This window comes from Salvelinus namaycush, chromosome 20, assembly GCF_016432855.1.
Source record: "Salvelinus namaycush isolate Seneca chromosome 20, SaNama_1.0, whole genome shotgun sequence".
Lineage (NCBI taxonomy): Eukaryota > Metazoa > Chordata > Actinopteri > Salmoniformes > Salmonidae > Salvelinus > Salvelinus namaycush.
The window spans coordinates 39,934,598-39,954,391 of record NC_052326.1 but is presented as its reverse complement, the minus strand read 5'-3'; the positions used below and the strand labels follow the sequence as shown (position 1 = coordinate 39,954,391).

Genomic DNA, 19,794 nt, shown 5'->3' with positions numbered 1-19,794 from the left:
TTGTTTTGAAGTCAATGTACCCAGGGGAGGACGGAAGCTAGTTGTCCTCCGGCTACACCATGGTGCTACCCTACAGAGTGCTATTAAGGCTACTGTAGACCTTCATTGCAAAATAGTGTGCTCTAATCAATTATTTGGTGAAGTGATTATATTTAGTATACTGTAGTTTTATCTAAAAATTATAACTTTTTAAATGTTTTACCATTTTTATTTGTATGAAATTCACTGAGGAGGATGGTTCTCCCCTTCCTCCTATGAGGAGCCTCAACTGACCTGGACAGATAGAGCTCTTGAACCAGGGTTTGCCATGACATGTTTTTATGAATTAGGATGCTGTTACCTAATGATGAACACAATATATTTCCTTCGCTGAAACACAGGATTTCTGTGATAAGGGTCCATATAGAGTTATTATATTGTTGGTATGGTGTAACATATCTTATCTTAGACAAATGCTGAATAAACAAACGTTATATATTTCTCACCTGTTGTTATTTAGTTGAATGAATGTATTACCAAATTATAAAAGATGTACTGATTCTTATGAATTATATGCCATGTCGTGATTTTTTTGATAGCTATAGACCAAATGGTCAATGATAATTCGTCCATATTACATAACAGTTTGTCATGTTCTCTTTAAGTGAAGCCTTAAAAAGTAAATATGTAGTCCATGTAGTACACGTAAGAAGTGTAGCACTCATGAAGAGAGACAGGCCGCAGCCTGTTTTAGGTGACGCAAGATCCGGAGATGAGGGGCAAACGAGCGCAGTAGTTGAGGCGCCACGTCGGCAGAACCAACAAGATAAAAATTATACTTTTTTTTAGGAAAAGTTTGAAGCCTCGCAAGTACGATTATACGTGTGTTGAAATAGAGGGCAGGGCGTTATTAGTAAAGAGCAGATTTTAATATATATTTTTTAACAACAGTAAGAACTCGGAGGCGGAACATTGCGATAGTATTTCTCAAGGAGACAAACGAGCGCACCAGCTATTCTTTGTCCCAGGTGCGTTTTTTTTTTTGAAGACGTAGCATTCCCTTCTGCAAGCGGCCATCGGAAAGTACTGGAAATATGGTGAAGGTAAGGATTTGTCTGGCCTATTATATCGATTTCATTTTCACAATGCATTCCTATGTGTTTCGACAAGTAAAGTGATACTGCATATAGATTGGGGTATGATAAAACCATTGCGTACGAACGAAATGCCAAACCGAATTGATTAGATCCAGAGTGATGCACAGCTATTCGTTTTACACAACAGGTTAAAAAAACAAAAATAAATATAGTAAAAACGAGATATATCCCAAATGAATGACGTTTTGCTTTTCGTTATCCACTTTTCGTGAGTGTTATTCACTCAGCGCAGCATATGTATTCCAAACAGAGAAGAGCTTTCACGACGGGGTAACTTTTTAAGACCCTTGTTTTTAAAAACCTGTAGCTTGGCTCTGTCTTTAATGCCCCTTTGTTCATCAAAGAAAAATAATCTACACGAAACAACCAAGGATTATAGCCTATGGTTTTACAACAAGAGCAAGAACTTTTAAGATCAACAAGCACAGGTTTTTAACATTGTTTGCTTGACGGGCCCCGTCAAATTGAACGTTTTGCGCAAGAAAGCCACAATAATAGCCTTTCTAATATGCTGTTACTTAACCTACGTATTATGCACGTAGAACGTTTTTCATGGCTGCTCAGTAGGCCTACAGGGTAAAGCCTGAACGCACCCCCAACGTGGCAGCGAACATTTTTTGTACACCTATTTCTATTGAGAAATGTATTTCCAAGTGAGTTTGATTATACTCTTTTGACTTTACCTGGAGAGATGTTGCCTAATGCTTATAGGGCTAGTGGTGGTTTAACAACTTCTAAGATATACTACTTGTATTTATTTTTTTTATTTTTTTTCCTGTGTCAGAAGGTGAATGCCACCCCAGAGCCCCAGCCTGAAGGTTGTCTCATTGGAGAAGAACTGGAGCCCACTGAAAATGACCCCACATCAGGTAACTAGGCACAGAACACATCAACAGTGCACTCTGCATTGCACAATCTTTCTCTGCTGCATCACCCTTGGTGGGCATTTTTAAAGTGCCCGTTTGTCAAGGGACCCTTTAATCATCTGGGATATGGTGCAATTCAGGGTAAAGGGTTGGCTGTTGCTATTTAAGCAACTTGAGAGATGTATCAAGGGAATATGTTTGTTTGTGCAAGAGGAAGGGTAAGGGTTGTACTGCGTGTCAGTCTATCTTGTGGAAAGATTTCTCAGTAAGTGCATTATGTAGAATACCTCAAAGTATTGACATATGTTGCTATTGTTTAACAATATGATCCAATGTGTGTAGGTATACGCCTATTTCTAAAAAGCAGCCTCTTGAGTGCCTATATCCAAGCACAACCTGTTTTCTGTCTGGTCTCTCACACTCTGGTAATTGTCAGTCTCATAAATATGACACGTGGTCCTCACTCTTTCTTGCTCTCTGGTCTGTCTCTTTCTGAAACTCTACCGAGGTGTTTTTTTTGTGTGTTTGGTCTTTCTAAAAGCTATCTCTTTCTTCTAGATAAGGGAAAGGATGAAGGGAAGGAGCACCCCGTGGCACAGCCAGGCATGATCTGGCGGGTTGGGGGTGGCCTGTTCAGCGCCAGTAAAACAATGGTGGGCGCCACGGTAGGAGGAGTCGCCTGGCTGGGTGGGAAGAGTCTGGAGTACACCAAATCAGCAGTCACCTCTGTCCCCTCGATGGGCGTTGGCCTGGTGAAAGGGGTTGCCGGGGGCGTGTCATCGATTGCCGGGGGCGTGTCATCGGTGGGTTCCACTGTAGCCAGCAAAGTTCCGTTCAGATCCAAGACTAAGGACAAGGCAGAGTGAGGAGGAGATGATGATGGACACAACACACAATGCATTGCCCCCCCCCCCCCCCCCCCGACTGAGCCATAAGAGGATGTGATGAGTTGAGACAAAGCTAGTCACCGTGTTTTCAAAGTTGAATGGACATTTATTTTTCTTCTGTTAGTTTGTACAGCACATTCACTAAGTTGTACTTAGGGAGCTTGTTCAGTAGTGCCTTCTGTAGCCTCCCCTTTCCCTGTTTTTTTTTTTTTTTTTTTTTTTTTTGTTCTCAGTCGGTAACCATGTTTTTATGCAAGTAAAGTCGTATCGTATAAACATTTTTAAATCACGACAGCTGTGATGGAAACAGGTAGTTTTGGTAACTTGCTATTTAACGCAACTGTTATTCTGACAACTATAGGTAGTTGAAAATGCGAAGAAACATTGAACTTGAGATTTTCATTCGGTACATGAGTATTTAAGCGAAAAAGTACATTTTGTGCACTACGTCATCACGCACTAACTTATCTGCAACAAGTATGTTTGGTGGAAACACCATTGGTGGGAAAAAGCGTGTTTTCTTTATTTGAATATTCACATAAATCTGTCGCTAATTGGATGGAAACGTAGCTGGTGTTGAGGGAGATTCATGTTATTCAGGGCGGGGGTCACATACGTCCCTTTCTCTGCTGTCCTTACCCCCCCACCCCCCCTCCGTTCGCCCTCAACACAATTTCGCTGTGCAATGTGTACAGGGGCTTGTCATCCAATACAACATGGGCCCCTGAAGCCTTAAGACATTGTCTAGCAGTTTGAGACCGACATGCTAAGCTGGGTTCTTCTCCAACCAACTAAAGCCTGGTTTATGATGTGCTGGTATTTTTGTTTGATCTTCTGTGAGCGCTGTCCTAACACAGAACATTGCTCGTTTCAAAATGCTACAGTGAACATCTGTTGAAGGTATAGCTGTTTGGGACTTCTGAAAAGAGTTTGATAGCATTTACAAAACAAGAGTTGGAGGTGGTATGATTTCAAGAGAGACAATAGCCCTGTTAGGTTGCGGTGGTGGCATAATGATATGATAGCTTTAACCTTGGTTTTTCAATTGATTCATATATGAACTGGAAATGTCATCAATTTTATATAAAAAATATATATTTATTGATGAAGGGCTAGTCTCTCTACTGCCTGTCTGTTTTGACCCCTTTTTTATGTTTGTGAACATTTCTATAGAAACTCAGCATTTCAATGCAACATTTTGGGTTTGTTTGTCTGCATTCTGCCATGACTGGGCTGTTGCTGGTAGAGAATGCTGATGTGAATGTCTTGTATGTTTACTTTCTGACATAGTATTAAAGTGTCATAGGGAAGTTTAACTTTGCCTCTGTCTTATTCACAACTTGATGTACCTTGTGGTTTCAAGTCAAAGGCTGCCCAAATCTGTTCTTTTGCTAAATTATTGGTCAAGGAACTAAGCAGACCAGACCCAGCTGCTATTGCATTGGTGCCTATGGGAGAGCCACACAGTTAAACAGACCATTTTTGTTCAATGGTAAACTGCCTGAGTAGGACATCTTCATTTATCCACTGTCTTTGGTACCACATCACTAGATGAGGGTAGTCCATTGGGAACTGCATTTCTCTAATGGCATCATACTCTTGTGTAATGTCTATTTGCCATGTTGAAAGTGAGTGTTGCTGATCCTCAAGGGTCTGAGTGTTCGGGTCAATATGGAGTCCTATTATTAGCGTGGGTGCCAGACTGTTGCTGCATGACACAGCACTACATCACTATGGACAAGACAACAGGTTGACTAGTCTATAGCTCAAACTAACAGGCAACCAGCCAGACAAGATATAGAATCCTCTCAACAGTTATTTTTAATGCTCTACATGTACCAAAAGGAGATGTGCTAAATGACAAATGATCACTTATGTCTATTTCAACAAGCTGCTGATAAACCAATGGTATCTTGTATGTTATGTCTCAGGCAGGGATGTTTACAGACGCTTGCCTGCTCCATATCCTTGGTGTCAGTCTGGAACCAAGATGGTCTCTCCAAGTCAACTATTTCCAAACACAGAAGCAGATGAGAATGAGTGCCCCAGCTAAATGATTGTAATTACCAATATCTCTTATGAAATAATTAATCAAATGTTGCAAATTCCTAAACAAATTAAAATACCCTTAGAAATCGGACAAGATGGAACCACACATTTAAAAGTTAAGTGTACAGAGAGTTGTTTCAACCATTTAATTTCAGTTGAAATAGAATAGTCTACATAGACGAGCAGAGAGAGGTATACTGTATATACATTATTTGAACATGTATATCTGAAGGCAATTTTTTGGTAATTCTGTAAAAACAAAAGCAGCCATACACAGTGCCAGAGGGAAAACAAAAATGTACAAAAGCAACATACTGTTATTTATGGAAACATATAACCTGCATGATACCAGTCAACATACACTAGCATTTTCAAACTGAATATTGACGTCCTGCCTGCTGGTCACTGATATTACATTTGAGGGAGTTGACATTACACTATGGAAAACAGTATAAAGGAATGTAATGGTAATACATCTTTCAGAATCTGGTAAATCTAAGAACGTTTTCCAACGGCGGTGTCTCCAACAGACTGCTGGATAGATGGAACATTACTGCTGTGTGTCTAATACTGTCTAGTATAGGACACTGGTCTACCAACAGAAGTAACACTGACCTCGTTTAGACACTTCATATTCTATACCCAGAATAGCATTCATTCTTCACCCTCCATTTTAGCAGAAACTAGAAACATGTTGGGAAAATAACACATGAACAGCCATATGCTATTACACACACTTTCGCTACAGAGAGCAGCTGGTTTGATCTGACCAATTCGCTTGCTGTGATCCTCAGGGTTAGAGGTCAAAGGTAAACACTAGAGGTAATGGGTGATCCGGATCTAAATACCATGTCTCCTGTGAAATGGTTATATTATTCGTCTGTCTGCTCTGTCAGAATAAGTCCAGATGGAATTTGTCTTCAGGCTATCAGGCTGTTTCACAATAATACATTTGAGATCACAAATCTGAAAAGTAAGACTCAGGGACTTTCATGCCACATCTCATACAGGAACAGAGGCTTTTCCTTGATACAAAATGTAAAATATTTAAACATCTATGTACAGTATGTATAATAATATCCATCTATGACGGCAGCAGCTTATGAAGACACAGCCATCCTCTCATCCTGCTGACACGTACTCTTCTGAAACACAGAACAAAGGAAACATTATTATTATGCTTTACTAAGTAAATACCAGATAGGTTTACAGTATCACACTGCAGAATCCCTGAAACTGAGAGTAAAATAAATAAATATATTTTTTAAAAGCCTAAACTTTTCCCCCTACTAGCTCTGACTTTGCTGATAGCTACATTATTGAGGAGAAATGTACTTACTATGACTGAGATATGTGGTTGTTCCACCTAGCTATTTTAAGATGAACTGTAAGTCTCTCTGGATAAGAGCGTCTGCTAAATGACTAAAATGTAACATGTAAATGTTGAGTCAGTTATCCTATGCTCCAAAAAGTCTAACTTCATGAACTCAGAAACATGAATATTACGATTTTTTTGTAACTTATCGATCCCCCCCAGGTACATTACATTCTATTTTCTACAGTCTATGTTAACACACACATTGACCCCTGACTTACCTGTTTATTGTGTCGCTGCACCTTGAAGGCGTAAGACAGAGAGTCGTTGTCTCCGGCCACTTCCGGTTCCAACTCCCGTCTCCTCTTCCTAGACCTGCACCCGGCCCCGCCCCGGACCAGATAACCTGGATACTGAGGGACAACAAAGTCATGGGCACATTCTGTCCGACAGAGTTCCTGATTGGACGATTGGGCCTGTTCTGTGTGCGCCATTCCACAGCCTGCAGTGACAAAGAGAAAAACAGAAATAGACACATAAAAATTTCCTCCTGAACATAATACTGTAAGTGACTGTTGTGTCTAGTCTGATATGATATACTGTCTCTAGTCTGATATGATATCCCGTGTCTAGTCTGATATGATATCCCGTGTCTAGTCTGATATGATATACTGTCTCTAGTTTGATATGATATAACGTGTTGAGTCTGATATGATATACTGTCTCTAGTCTGATATGATATACTGTCTCTAGTCTGATATGATATCCCGTGTCTAGTCTGATATGATATCTCGTGTCTAGTCTGATATGATATCCCGTGTCTAGTCTGATATGATATCCCGTGTCTAGTCTGATATGATATCCCGTGTCTAGTCTGATATGATATCCCGTGTCTAGTCTGATATGATATCCCGTGTCTAGTCTGATATGATATCCCGTGTCTAGTCTGATATGATATCCCGTGTCTAGTCTGATATGATATACCGTGTCTAGTCCGATATGATATACCGTGTCTAGTCTGATATGATATACTGTCTCTAGTCTGATATGATATCCCGTGTCTAGTCTGATATGATATCCCGTGTCTAGTCTGATATGATATCCCGTGTCTAGTCTGATATGATATCCCGTGTCTAGTCTGATATGATATCCCGTGTCTAGTCTGATATGATATCCCGTGTCTAGTCTGATATGATATACCGTGTCTAGTCTGATATGATATCCCGTGTCTAGTCTGATATGATATCCCGTGTCTAGTCTGATATCCCGTGTCTAGTCTGATATGATAACCCGTGTCTAGTCTGATATGATATCCCGTGTCTAGTCTGATATGATATCCCGTGTCTAGTCTGATATGATATCCCGTGTCTAGTCTGATATGATATCCCGTGTCTAGTCTGATATGATATACCGTGTCTAGTCTGATATGATATCCCGTGTCTAGTCTGATATGATATCCCGTGTCTAGTCTGATATGATATCCCGTGTCTAGTCTGATATGATATCCCGTGTCTAGTCTGATATGATATCCCGTGTCTAGTCTGATATGATATCCCGTGTCTAGTCTGATATGATATACCGTGTCTAGTCTGATATGATATCCCGTGTCTAGTCTGATATGATATACCGTGTCTAGTCTGATATGATATCCCGTGTCTAGTCTGATATGATATCCCGTGTCTAGTCTGATATGATATCCCGTGTCTAGTCTGATATGATATACCGTGTCTAGTCTGATATGATATCCCGTGTCTAGTCTGATATGATATACCGTGTCTAGTCTGATATGATATACCTATCTATACCTGTCTAGTTTTACTCTGAGTGTATATCGGTCCAGGTCGTGGTCTAACTCCCCTGGGTCCCATCTGCTCCTCACCGTTCATTATTACACTTCTGTTTTCTCTACCACGGCCTGGATAGAGGAGAAGAAAGGGGGAGGAGGAAAGGAGAGTGGGAGAGGAGGGGAGGGTGAGAGGAGAGTAGAGGAGGAGGAGTTAGAGTGTGCTCACTTTGCAGTCATGGTGTGATAACAACAGTAAAGGTGTTTTAGGCCATGGTCCTTGCTCACCATGTTGGTCCCGCTGTGTTTTCTACCAGTAGAGGGCGAGGTCAGCGGCTTGACCGCATTCACATTCAGACCCTCAATAGGACTGTTTGGCACAGCAGCTAGTAAGCCTATCAGAAGAGAGACAAGTAATAATGAGCAGGTGTGAGAAAGAGAGAGATAGCGACACAGAGAGAAGGAGACAGACAGAAAGCAAGAGAGAGATAGAGAGAAAGAAAGAGAGAGAGAGAGAGAACAATACAAAGAGAGGGAGGGAGAAAAATACTTACAGATTCCTGTGTATCTGGACAGCTGCTGGTAGATTTGTCTCATCCTCTCTATGTTGAGTCGGCTGGCCTCTGCATGGTTCACCATAGGTTTGGGGTAGTCCACGCCGACCACACACCTGGCCGCCGACTGCACCTCTATGGGGGCGTTCCAAGGGTCGTAGATGTACTTGTCTGGCATGTCTTTCAGGACAGGTAAGTATCGCCTGCAAGCAGAAGAAGAAATTAAAACAGCGCATCGTCACAAATGCCAGAGGAGTTGGTTCAGCACCACATACAGACAGCAGTCAGACAGACTTACAGAACAGCCTTGCTAATGTATGACTTGTTAAAGCAGATACTTGGATACTTTATGCATTGATACTTTGTGTGTGTGCATGTTGTGTGTGTGTGCATGTTGTTTGTGTGTGTGCGTGAATTTAGATATACCAACCTGATGAAGTCTCCTTCTGGATCTATTTTTCGTCCGAAGCCCACAGGACAGTAGCAGTGGAAGAACTGCTGGAAGAAGGAACTGCAGGAGTGACACAGCCAGCTGCCTGCATTCACACTCCAGTCTGCATCCAGGAGCAGCTCCTCAAACACCTGACAGACAGGTAAACATAGTCAGATACACAGAACAACAACACGCAGTCATTCACACATAATGTCTCTACAGTTTTCTTCCTCGCCCTTCCCTCTCTCTCTTCTTTCATCCCTTCCTCCAAGCTAATCTACATGTCTTCTCTCCTCCAACCCTCATCTCCCTCCCTCCCTCCACCCTCCTCATTACCTTCATCCCCTCCTCCCAGCTGATCCACAGGTCTCCTCTGGTGAGGAAGCAAGCCACAGAGTGTCTGGCCAGGTGGTGGATCCATCCTTCCTGCCTCAGCTGGGTCATGATGGCGTCGATCCAGGGGAAGCCCGTCTTGGCCTCGGCCCACTTGGCCAGCGCCTCTGTGTTGCGGTCCCAGGGGATGCGGATACAGATGGGGTTGCCCTCCATCTTGTCGAAACGAGGGTTGTTAGTGGCAGCTGTATAGAAGAACTCACGCCACAGCAGCTTGTCGTAGAGGGAGATGGGAGGACTGTTGTTCGTCTTCACCTGTGGTGAGGACAGAGAGTGTGAGTTGGGGTTAGTGTTCAGTAGTGATAGTTGTGATCATTGTGAGTTGGGGTTAGTGTTCAGTAGTGATAGCTGTGATCATTGTGAGTTGGGGTTAGTGTTCAGTAGTGATAGTTGTGATCATTGTGAGTTGGGGTTAGTGTTCAGTAGTGATAGCTGTGATCATTGTGAGTTGGGGTTAGTGTTCAGTAGTGATAGCTGTGATCATTGTGAGTTGGGGTTAGTGTTCAGTAGTGATAGTTGTGATCATTGTGAGTTGGGGTTAGTGTTCAGTAGTGATAGCTGTGATCATTGTGAGTTGGGGTTAGTGTTCAGTAGTGATAGTTGTGATCATTGTGAGTTGGGGTTAGTGTTCAGTAGTGATAGCTGTGATCATTGTGAGTTGGGGTTAGTGTTCAGTAGTGATAGCTGTGATCATTGTGAGTTGGGGTTAGTGTTCAGTAGTGATAGCTGTGATCATTGTGAGTTGGGGTTAGTGTTCAGTAGTGATAGTTGTGATCATTGTGAGTTGGGGTTAGTGTTCAGTAGTGATAGCTGTGATCATTGTGAGTTGGGGTTAGTGTTCAGTAGTGATAGTTGTGATCATTGTGAGTTGGGGTTAGTGTTCAGTAGTGATAGCTGTGATCATTGTGAGTTGGGGTTAGTGTTCAGTAGTGATAGTTGTGATCATTGTGAGTTGGGGTTAGTGTTCAGTAGTGATAGTTGTGATCATTGTGAGTTGGGGTTAGTGTTCAGTAGTGATAGTTGTGATCATTGTGAGTTGGGGTTAGTGTTCAGTAGTGATAGTTGTGATCATTGTGAGTTGGGGTTAGTGTTCAGTAGTGATAGTTGTGATCATTGTGAGTTGGGGTTAGTGTTCAGTAGTGATAGTTGTGATCATTGTGAGTTGGGGTTAGTGTTCAGTAGTGATAGTTGTGATCATTGTGAGTTGGGGTTAGTGTTCAGTAGTGATAGTTGTGATCTTTGTGAGTTGGGGTTAGTGTTCAGTAGTGATAGTTGTGATCTTTGTGAGTTGGGGTTAGTGTTCAGTAGTGATAGTTGTGATCATTTTGAGTTGGGGTTAGTGTTCAGTAGTGATAGTTGTGATCATTGTGAGTTGGGGTTAGTGTTCAGTAGTGATAGTTGTGATCATTGTGAGTTGGGGTTAGTGTTCAGTAGTGATAGCTGTGATCATTGTGAGTTGGGGTTAGTGTTCAGTAGTGATAGCTGTGATCATTGTGAGTTGGGGTTAGTGTTCAGTAGTGATAGTTGTGATCATTGTGAGTTGGGGTTAGTGTTCAGTAGTGATAGCTGTGATCATTGTGAGTTGGGGTTAGTGTTCAGTAGTGATAGCTGTGATCATTGTGAGTTGGGGTTAGTGTTCAGTAGTGATAGTTGTGATCATTGTGAGTTGGGGTTAGTGTTCAGTAGTGATAGTTGTGATCATTGTGAGTTGGGGTTAGTGTTCAGTAGTGATAGCTGTGATCATTGTGAGTTGGGGTTAGTGTTCAGTAGTGATAGTTGTGATCATTGTGAGTTGGGGTTAGTGTTCAGTAGTGATAGCTGTGATCATTGTGAGTTGGGGTTAGTGTTCAGTAGTGATAGCTGTGATCATTGTGAGTTGGGGTTAGTGTTCAGTAGTGATAGTTGTGATCATTGTGAGTTGGGGTTAGTGTTCAGTAGTGATAGTTGTGATCATTGTGAGTTGGGGTTAGTGTTCAGTAGTGATAGTTGTGATCATTGTGAGTTGGGGTTAGTGTTCAGTAGTGATAGTTGTGATCATTGTGAGTTGGGGTTAGTGTTCAGTAGTGATAGTTGTGATCATTGTGAGTTGGGGTTAGTGTTCAGTAGTGATAGTTGTGATCATTGTGAGTTGGGGTTAGTGTTCAGTAGTGATAGTTGTGATCATTGTGAGTTGGGGTTAGTGTTCAGTAGTGATAGTTGTGATCATTGTGAGTTGGGGTTAGTGTTCAGTAGTGATAGCTGTGATCATTGTGAGTTGGGGTTAGTGTTCAGTAGTGATAGTTGTGATCATTGTGAGTTGGGGTTAGTGTTCAGTAGTGATAGTTGTGATCATTGTGAGTTGGGGTTAGTGTTCAGTAGTGATAGCTGTGATCATTGTGAGTTGGGGTTAGTGTTCAGTAGTGATAGCTGTGATCATTGTGAGTTGGGGTTAGTGTTCAGTAGTGATAGTTGTGATCATTGTGAGTTGGGGTTAGTGTTCAGTAGTGATAGTTGTGATCATTGTGAGTTGGGGTTAGTGTTCAGTAGTGATAGCTGTGATCATTGTGAGTTGGGGTTAGTGTTCAGTAGTGATAGTTGTGATCATTGTGAGTTGGGGTTAGTGTTCAGTAGTGATAGCTGTGATCATTGTGAGTTGGGGTTAGTGTTCAGTAGTGATAGTTGTGATCATTGTGAGTTGGGGTTAGTGTTCAGTAGTGATAGTTGTGATCATTGTGAGTTGGGGTTAGTGTTCAGTAGTGATAGTTGTGATCATTGTGAGTTGGGGTTAGTGTTCAGTAGTGATAGTTGTGATCATTGTGAGTTGGGGTTAGTGTTCAGTAGTGATAGTTGTGATCATTGTGAGTTGGGGTTAGTGTTCAGTAGTGATAGTTGTGATCATTGTGAGTTGGGGTTAGTGTTCAGTAGTGATAGTTGTGATCATTGTGAGTTGGGGTTAGTGTTCAGTAGTGATAGTTGTGATCATTGTGAGTTGGGGTTAGTGTTCAGTAGTGATAGTTGTGATCATTGTGAGTTGGGGTTAGTGTTCAGTAGTGATAGTTGTGATCATTGTGAGTTGGGGTTAGTGTTCAGTAGTGATAGTTGTGATCATTGTGAGTTGGGGTTAGTGTTCAGTAGTGATAGTTGTGATCATTGTGAGTTGGGGTTAGTGTTCAGTAGTGATAGTTGTGATCATTGTGAGTTGGGGTTAGTGTTCAGTAGTGATAGTTGTGATCATTGTGAGTTGGGGTTAGTGTTCAGTAGTGATAGCTGTGATCATTGTGAGTTGGGGTTAGTGTTCAGTAGTGATAGCTGTGATCATTGTGAGTTGGGGTTAGTGTTCAGTAGTGATAGCTGTGATCATTGTGAGTTGGGGTTAGTGTTCAGTAGTGATAGTTGTGATCATTGTGAGTTGGGGTTAGTGTTCAGTAGTGATAGCTGTGTGTGTATGTACACTACCTCCTTGTAGAGCTCTGCCAGTTTGCTGTAGAAGAGTCGACAGGACAGACATCCAAAGCGGAGGTAGGGGCTGAGACCCAGAGGACTGGGGAGCAGGGGGCTGGCGGTCTTCCTGGGACGCTCAAAATTCACCTGCCATGTCTGGAGAGAGAGAAAGGTTTAATATATAATACATATATGATATAAAACATAAGTCTGAGTCTGTGTGTGTGTGTTACGTACTGTGGAGAGGTCAGGTCTAAGTTGTTTTTCTACCCTGGTGAGAGCTTCACTCTCTCCTCCAGGCCACACAGCTGGAGCCAAGCCCTCAGTGTCAAAGCCTGGGGAGGGAAACAGGCACACAGCATGTTTAGACACTTGCGGTAAAAGTATTGAGAAAATGTGTTTTTCACAAGTATGGATTTCAATGGGAACAATTGTGAAGTGTCTTACCCAGCTCCTCCAGTAGGGGCACTCCATACTTGTCCGTGTGGTTGTCTGAGACGGGGGTGACACATCGACCCATGCTGGCCTGGGACAGAGCCTCTACTGGGGAGTCCGGGGGCAGCATGGAGCCCACCAACATCTGGAAACGCTTGAAGGTGAGAGGAGGGTGACCCCCGTTCAGCTCCATGATCCTACAGAGAGAAGAGGAGGAGGAGAGGGTTTCAATTCAGGGCTCGGTTTAATCCAAGCCTCCATGTGAAAATGTCATCCGGGTGTCCCACTCACTTGTCCAGGTCGTAGAGTGTGTGTGAGGTCCTGCTGACCACCTCCACTCCAGCCTCTGTGGCCAGCTTCCTAATGGCTGCACCCCTCTCCTTACCGAATGGCTCAGAGTCACACTCAAACGTCAGCTGAGAGATGTTCCAGTCCTGAGAGGAGAGGACACAGAAAACACTGATACAGTAAGGTGGATACAGTTGAAGTAAGAAGTTTACATACACTTAGGTTGGAGTCATTAAAACTTGTTTTTCAACCACTTCAAATGTATTGTTAACAAACTATACTTTTGGCAAGTCGCTTAGGACATCTACTTTGTGCATGACAAGTAATTTTTCCAATAATTGTTTACAGACAGATTATTTCACTTATAATTCACTGTATCACAATTCCAGTAGGTCAGAAGTTTACATATACTAAGTTGACTGTGCCTTCAAACAGCTTGGAAAATTCCAGAAAATTATGTCATGGCTTTAGAAGCTTCTGATAGGTTAATTGACATCATTTGAGTCAATTGTAGGAGTAACTGTGGATGTATTTCAAGGCCTACCTTCAAACTCAGTGTCAAACTCAGGAAAATCAAAAGAAATCAGCCAAGACCTCAGAAAGATAATTGTTGACCTCCACAAGTCTGGTTCATCCTTGAGAGCAATTTCCAAACACCTGAAGGTACCAAGTTCATATGTACAAACAATATTACGCAAGTATTAACACCATGGGACCACGCAGCCGTCATACCGCTCAGGAAGGAGACGCATTCTGTCTCCTAGAGATGAACGTACTTTGGTGCGAAAAGTGCAAATCAATCCCAGATCAACAGCAAAGGACCTTGTGAAGATGCTGGAGGAAACAGGTACAAAAGTATCTATATCCACAGTAAAACGAGTAACCTGAAACGCCGCTCAGCAAGGAAGAATCCACTACTCCAAAACCTCCATAAAAAAGCCAGACTACAGTTTGCAACTGCACATGGGGACAAAGATTGTACTTTTTGGAGAAATGTCCTCTGGTCAGATGAAACAAAAATAGAACTGTTTGGCCATAATGACAATCGTTATGTTTGGAAGGAAAAGTAGGATGCTTGCAAGCCGAAGAACACCATCCCAACCGTGAAGCACGGGGGTGGCAGCATCATGTTGTGGGGGTGCTTTGCTGCAGGAGGGACTGGAGCACTTCACAAAATAGATGGCATCATGAGGCAGGAAAATTATGTGGATATATTGAAGCAACATCTCAAGACATCAGTCAGGAAGTTAAAGCTTGGTTGCAAATGTGTCTTCCAAATGGACAATGACCCCAAGCATACTTCCAAACGTGTGGCAAATTGGCTTAAGGACAACAAAGTCAAGGTATTGGAGTGGCCATCACAAAGCCCTGACCTCAACCCTTTAGAAAATTTGTGGGCAGAACTGAAAAAGCGTGTGCGAGCAAGGAGGCCGACAAAACCTGACTCAGTTACACCAGCTCTGTCAGGAGGAATGGGCCAAAATTCACCCAACTTATTGTGGGAAGCTTGTGGAAGACTACCTGAAACGTTTGACCCAAGTTAAACAATTTAAAGGCAATGCTACCAAATACTAATTGGGTGTATGTAAACTTCTGACCCACTAGGAATGTGATGAAAGAAATAAAAGCTGAAATAAATCATTCTTAAAATAAAGTGGTGATCCTAACTGACCTAAGACAAGGAATTTTTACGAGGATTAAATGTCAGGAATTGTGAAAAACTGAGTTTAAATGTATTTGGCTAAGGTGTATATAAACTTCCGACTTCAACTGTATTTGCTGTCTCTGGTTTGAGGGTTTGGGTGAGGGGAGAGAGTATGGGTGAGGGGAAGACTGTAGGGGTGATGGGGTCTCACCTTAAAGAGTCGGGGGAAGATGTTGGCCGGCTGGCCTCGGATCACAAATAGACGGGAGTTGAGCTTCTGGAGGCTTGCGTCTAGATCTTCCAGACACTGCAGCAGGAACCTGAAACACAGGAGTGGGAGGACAACCGTCACTATATGGCCATGCAGGAGAGGACACTGCTTTGAGGGCATTCTCACAGTGTGAAGAGACTCATGTTTGTGAGTTAAACCTGACACCATGTATGATTGAATAAAACCCTAATAAGTCCAACTAAATAATACATTATTTAGAATGAAGAACACGGTTGTGGGCCAGGATATAAATAAAAACTCTAAATTACTTTCCAAGAAGCAGACTGGTGCCCTTTGACCATAATTAATATTAAGATGGTGATCGTATATACAGTATAACAGTGCAGGTTTCTGGCACAACCTGCATGACTGTAGGCCACCACAAGAGAGAGCGGTCTACAACAGAAACAGCCTAACACACAGAGGCCACTCACACCTTCACAACAAGCATGATTTCACAAAAACATTTGCCTTTTCGCATTTACCTTTCAAGCATTTATGGCCATTGAGGCACAGATTCTGGCACAGATTCAGTCCTTACTGTTGCAGCAGTAATATTTGGAATGAAACTGTGCAACGGTTAACATGGTTCAGTGATCAGTGTGGTATCCCAAATGACTGATTGACAGAAAACTCTGATCCTGCTGCCACAGAACAGCCCCCTGAGAGGAGAGCAGCAGGTGGTACATGGTGTGTGTGTGTATGTGTGTGTCTAGTGTGTTTGTGCAGAGTAAACACCTGAACACCTTTGAAGGCAATAAACAAGCTGTGGAGATAGCAGGCCTACACAGGGTTATCTGGGCTATCTGCCTGTCGATTCACACGTTTTCCAGATCAAATAAAATTTTAATAAAAAAGAGAAAAAAGTATAGTTGTGGACAAATTGACTTTGTCCTCAATTTAAAAGATGGCTAATCCAGCTACAGATCTGAGGGCCACTGCTGCATCCTGCTGCTTGAGCGCTTTTAAAGATCCAGCTAGGCCGCTCCACCACAGCACAGCCTGCTGTAAAGTCGGTCATCCCAATAGCAACCACTAACTCAGGAAACTTAACTCTCTATTGGCCCACTAACCTGTCTCCCTGCCTGGAAGACGCCATTTTACAGGCCTTGGCTCTAGCCTCGTTGGTTTTGGATGCCAGAAATAATGCCCCAGAGAGGACTTAATAATTTGTACAGAAAGTGAAAATATTGTCTGTTTCTATTACACTATGAATCCTCTCTTAACTGTGTCTGGAAGAGAGAAGATGTTGCTTTTGCCTGTCACTCATTCAATTAGGCCTAGTAGTAGTTATTCTATCTACTGAGATAAAATAATCAAGGAATAAGCACCACTACTTTTTAAAATACGAAATAACCTGGCAAATAATTGGAGAATACGCAAACATAGAATCCACTAACTTTCAATACAGAAGACAATGCTGTTAACACTACTTTTATCTTCAAAGCAGACAGAATTACAATATAGACCTACTTCTGCAATCCTGCTCTGCTGGGCCTATACAACTACCTGATCTATGGATGTCAAGATCCAGGCCTTCCACTGGCACATCTGATCACTCCATAGCCTACTTCTGTTTTCTCTAGCTTGGCCAGATAGTGGCAACCGTCTAATGGGAGCTGTTCTGAGAACCACTAGATCACTACAACTAACTACTATAACATCTGGTATGGGTCAATAAATTGGACTTCCAATTCACTTCTTGAATTGAAATGGAACAGACCACAATCCTGCCTACAACATCAACTTTGTAATACACTGAACAACACTGTTAAATAGTTAACACTGTAATACCACAATCAGAGCATACACAATGCATTTATGTCTACTGGGACAATATAATCTTATTGATTTGTTGGTTGATAGATGAATAGATAAGTTAGTTGTGCCTCACCTCCACCGGTTGACCCCCAGGTTGGAGGAGCCAGCGAACCAGGGGTCCAGGAAGTAGACACAGCGCACCGTGTCTGAATCCCGCACAGCCTCCAGCAGAGCCGGGTTGTCATGGAGACGCAGTCCTTTCCGGAACCAGTGGATGGAGTTCTTGGACATATTTGAAACAGGGACTGAAAAAAAATAGGGATTTTTTTTAATGTTTAGAAGCCCCGTATGTGCCATTGTGCAGGTTTTCCCAAACTCTGTCCTGTCACCATGGGTGCACATTTTGTTTTTAGCCCTAGCACTACACAGCTGATTCAAATCATCAAAGCTTGATAATGAGTTGGTTGTTTGAATCAGCTGTGTAGTACTTCGGGAAAAAAACGAAACATGCCAACCAGGACCAAGTTCGGGAAACCCTGCTATAGAGAACGGTTCACCTTTAAAAAAAAGTTATATATTTTTTGGTGCAAGTTATACTACATCTTTAAAGAGATGTAGTATAGAGAACTGATAATTAAACACACTGGAATAGAGCGTGCCATCTTGTAGTCCAAAGAAATGGAAATTAGTTACCTCTGTTTCATTCAGCTATTTCTATGAGTGAAATGAATGGGGAAGAATGGGGTTTTGGAACAAATTCCAAAAATAAGGTCTGAGATTAGTTAACACAGGCTTAGGAGATTTTATAAGTTTTGTTCTATCAGTCAGTTAACATTATCTTTATGAATTATGAAGCCTTTATGTACTTTATATTCTTGTTTTGATTATGTAAATGCTTAAAAATTCACAAAAAGTGACATTAGCTGATGAAGATTATCACATAGAGCTAAACATAAGATCTCTTAAGCCTGTGTTTACCACATACCTTATTTTCGGCAGTTATCCAAAAACCCTACAATAACCCCATTCACTTCCCTGTTGGCTTTGGCCAAGGAGACATGGCAGAGTTAGTGCCTACAAAAAGACACCATTACTATTGCTCTCTATTATGATTTATAATATTCATATTACACTATTTAATGCAATGCACTGTTCAATATTCACACTGTAATGATTATGAACATTTACATGTTCAGGTGAAAGTAGCAGACTAAACTAAACTCCACGATTTAAGATGTAGTTGAGTGTGGGAGGACTGGAGCTCCAACGTCACAGTTTTTTAAATAAAAAAGACTACTGATTTCAGCACCCAAAGAATAGCTCACAATTGCACACAACATTGTTCTGTGTAAATAAATGCAGGTTATTCTTTGGGTGCTGAAATTATGATATATATATATTTATTTTGTTTTTATCAATTCGCCCACACTAGTCGCAACTCCAACGTAAATCGTGGAGTTGAGTTTAATCGGCTAAGTGAAAGTGGACTTTAGTCAGAAATAATGTAAAATACTTGCAATGCTCACAGCACTTCCATTTGTCTTCAATTACAATATTTTCATATTTCTGTGACATGTATATAACATAATACTGTATACATTACAATACATTTATATGATGTATACAGTCAAATGGGACTGAAACAAATATGGTCATCCAAAATAGTTTAGATTCCTTCTACTCACTAAAAATAATAATTACCAAAAAAACACATATTTTTGGAGACAAATCAAACAAAAATATTATATTCCAAAAATAAAGCAATATTTTGTTATCAGCAGGCATGAAGAAAATGCAATAAATTTCGTTTCTCGATTTTTGAATAAACAGACGTTATATCACACAGATACAGGGCCGTTTAGAGCACTTCACAATGTAGGTCAATCTGGTGACCATAACAGCTAGACTGTTACAGCATCTGACCACAGCATCATTCGCATTATATACATGGCATACCTGCACACAAATTGTTCAGAAAACTCAAGACACACTTAAACACATTCTATACCTAATCCAAGGAAAGATCACTTTTTTGTTAATTGGCAATGCACAGCCTCAGAAGCGGGTCAATTACACTTACCTTATGTAAGTGTAATACATGTTCCCCTACTTTACAACGAATACCCCTAATACGTTATGATAACCAATAATCGCAAAAATGTACCTGTAATGTGTACTCAAGGATGTCTCTTATGTAATTACCGTTGACAGTGTCGTTAAATCCCACGGGTGGTCTCTCAAAATGTAAATTAAACTGTCTAGGGTTTTCTTTCCATAGTACAGTTCTTCCAGTGCAATAAATAGTTTCATAACTGTTCTAGCTACAGCGCATGCTCAATATTCCAGTGATCAACACATGATATAGAAAATATATTAATAGATATGATGTCTGTTTCAAACCACAGTACCTTTACTGTCTAGTTAGAAATATCTATTCTCCCAGCGACACGCCCCAACAAGCTACAAATTAACCACCTTGAAAAAAGACGTATCCAATTGGTGGATTTCCAAGTTACGCAGTGTGCATGAACTCACGTTTCTGTGGCATGGCTCCGGAA

At 41.5% G+C, this 19,794-nt stretch overlaps 2 protein-coding genes across 4 annotated transcripts; one reads left to right on the top strand and one right to left on the bottom strand.

Annotated features, from left to right (window-relative positions):
* The first annotated feature begins 719 nt into the window (after positions 1 to 719).
* LOC120065335 (transmembrane protein 263-like) lies at positions 720 to 4,205 on the top strand. Its single transcript, XM_039016252.1, has 3 exons — positions 720 to 1,082; positions 1,921 to 2,005; positions 2,561 to 4,205. The coding sequence occupies exons 1-3, from the start codon at positions 1,074 to 1,076 to the stop codon at positions 2,866 to 2,868; spliced, it is 402 nt and encodes a 133-aa protein (XP_038872180.1). The 5' UTR covers positions 720 to 1,073; the 3' UTR covers positions 2,869 to 4,205.
* Positions 4,206 to 4,709: 504 nt separating this feature from the next.
* Positions 4,710 to 19,536, bottom strand: LOC120065334 (cryptochrome-1-like). Of its 3 annotated transcripts, XM_039016251.1 has the most exons (14): positions 19,401 to 19,536; positions 17,370 to 17,541; positions 15,416 to 15,524; positions 13,563 to 13,705; positions 13,284 to 13,468; positions 13,074 to 13,171; positions 12,852 to 12,992; positions 9,360 to 9,671; positions 9,021 to 9,172; positions 8,591 to 8,793; positions 8,309 to 8,431; positions 8,073 to 8,168; positions 6,535 to 6,755; positions 4,710 to 6,083 (listed from the first exon to the last, which is right to left on the bottom strand). In XM_039016251.1, the coding sequence occupies exons 2-14, from the start codon at positions 17,525 to 17,527 to the stop codon at positions 6,039 to 6,041; spliced, it is 1,986 nt and encodes a 661-aa protein (XP_038872179.1). In that variant the 5' UTR covers positions 17,528 to 17,541; positions 19,401 to 19,536; the 3' UTR covers positions 4,710 to 6,038. The 3 variants fall into 3 exon arrangements, with proteins under 3 accessions (XP_038872179.1, XP_038872177.1, XP_038872178.1); XM_039016250.1 differs by lacking the exon at positions 4,710 to 6,083 and having other exon boundaries at positions 6,643 to 6,755; positions 8,133 to 8,168; positions 8,325 to 8,431; XM_039016249.1 differs by lacking the exons at positions 8,073 to 8,168; positions 8,309 to 8,431 and having other exon boundaries at positions 4,711 to 6,083.
* Positions 19,537 to 19,794: the final 258 nt, after the last annotated feature.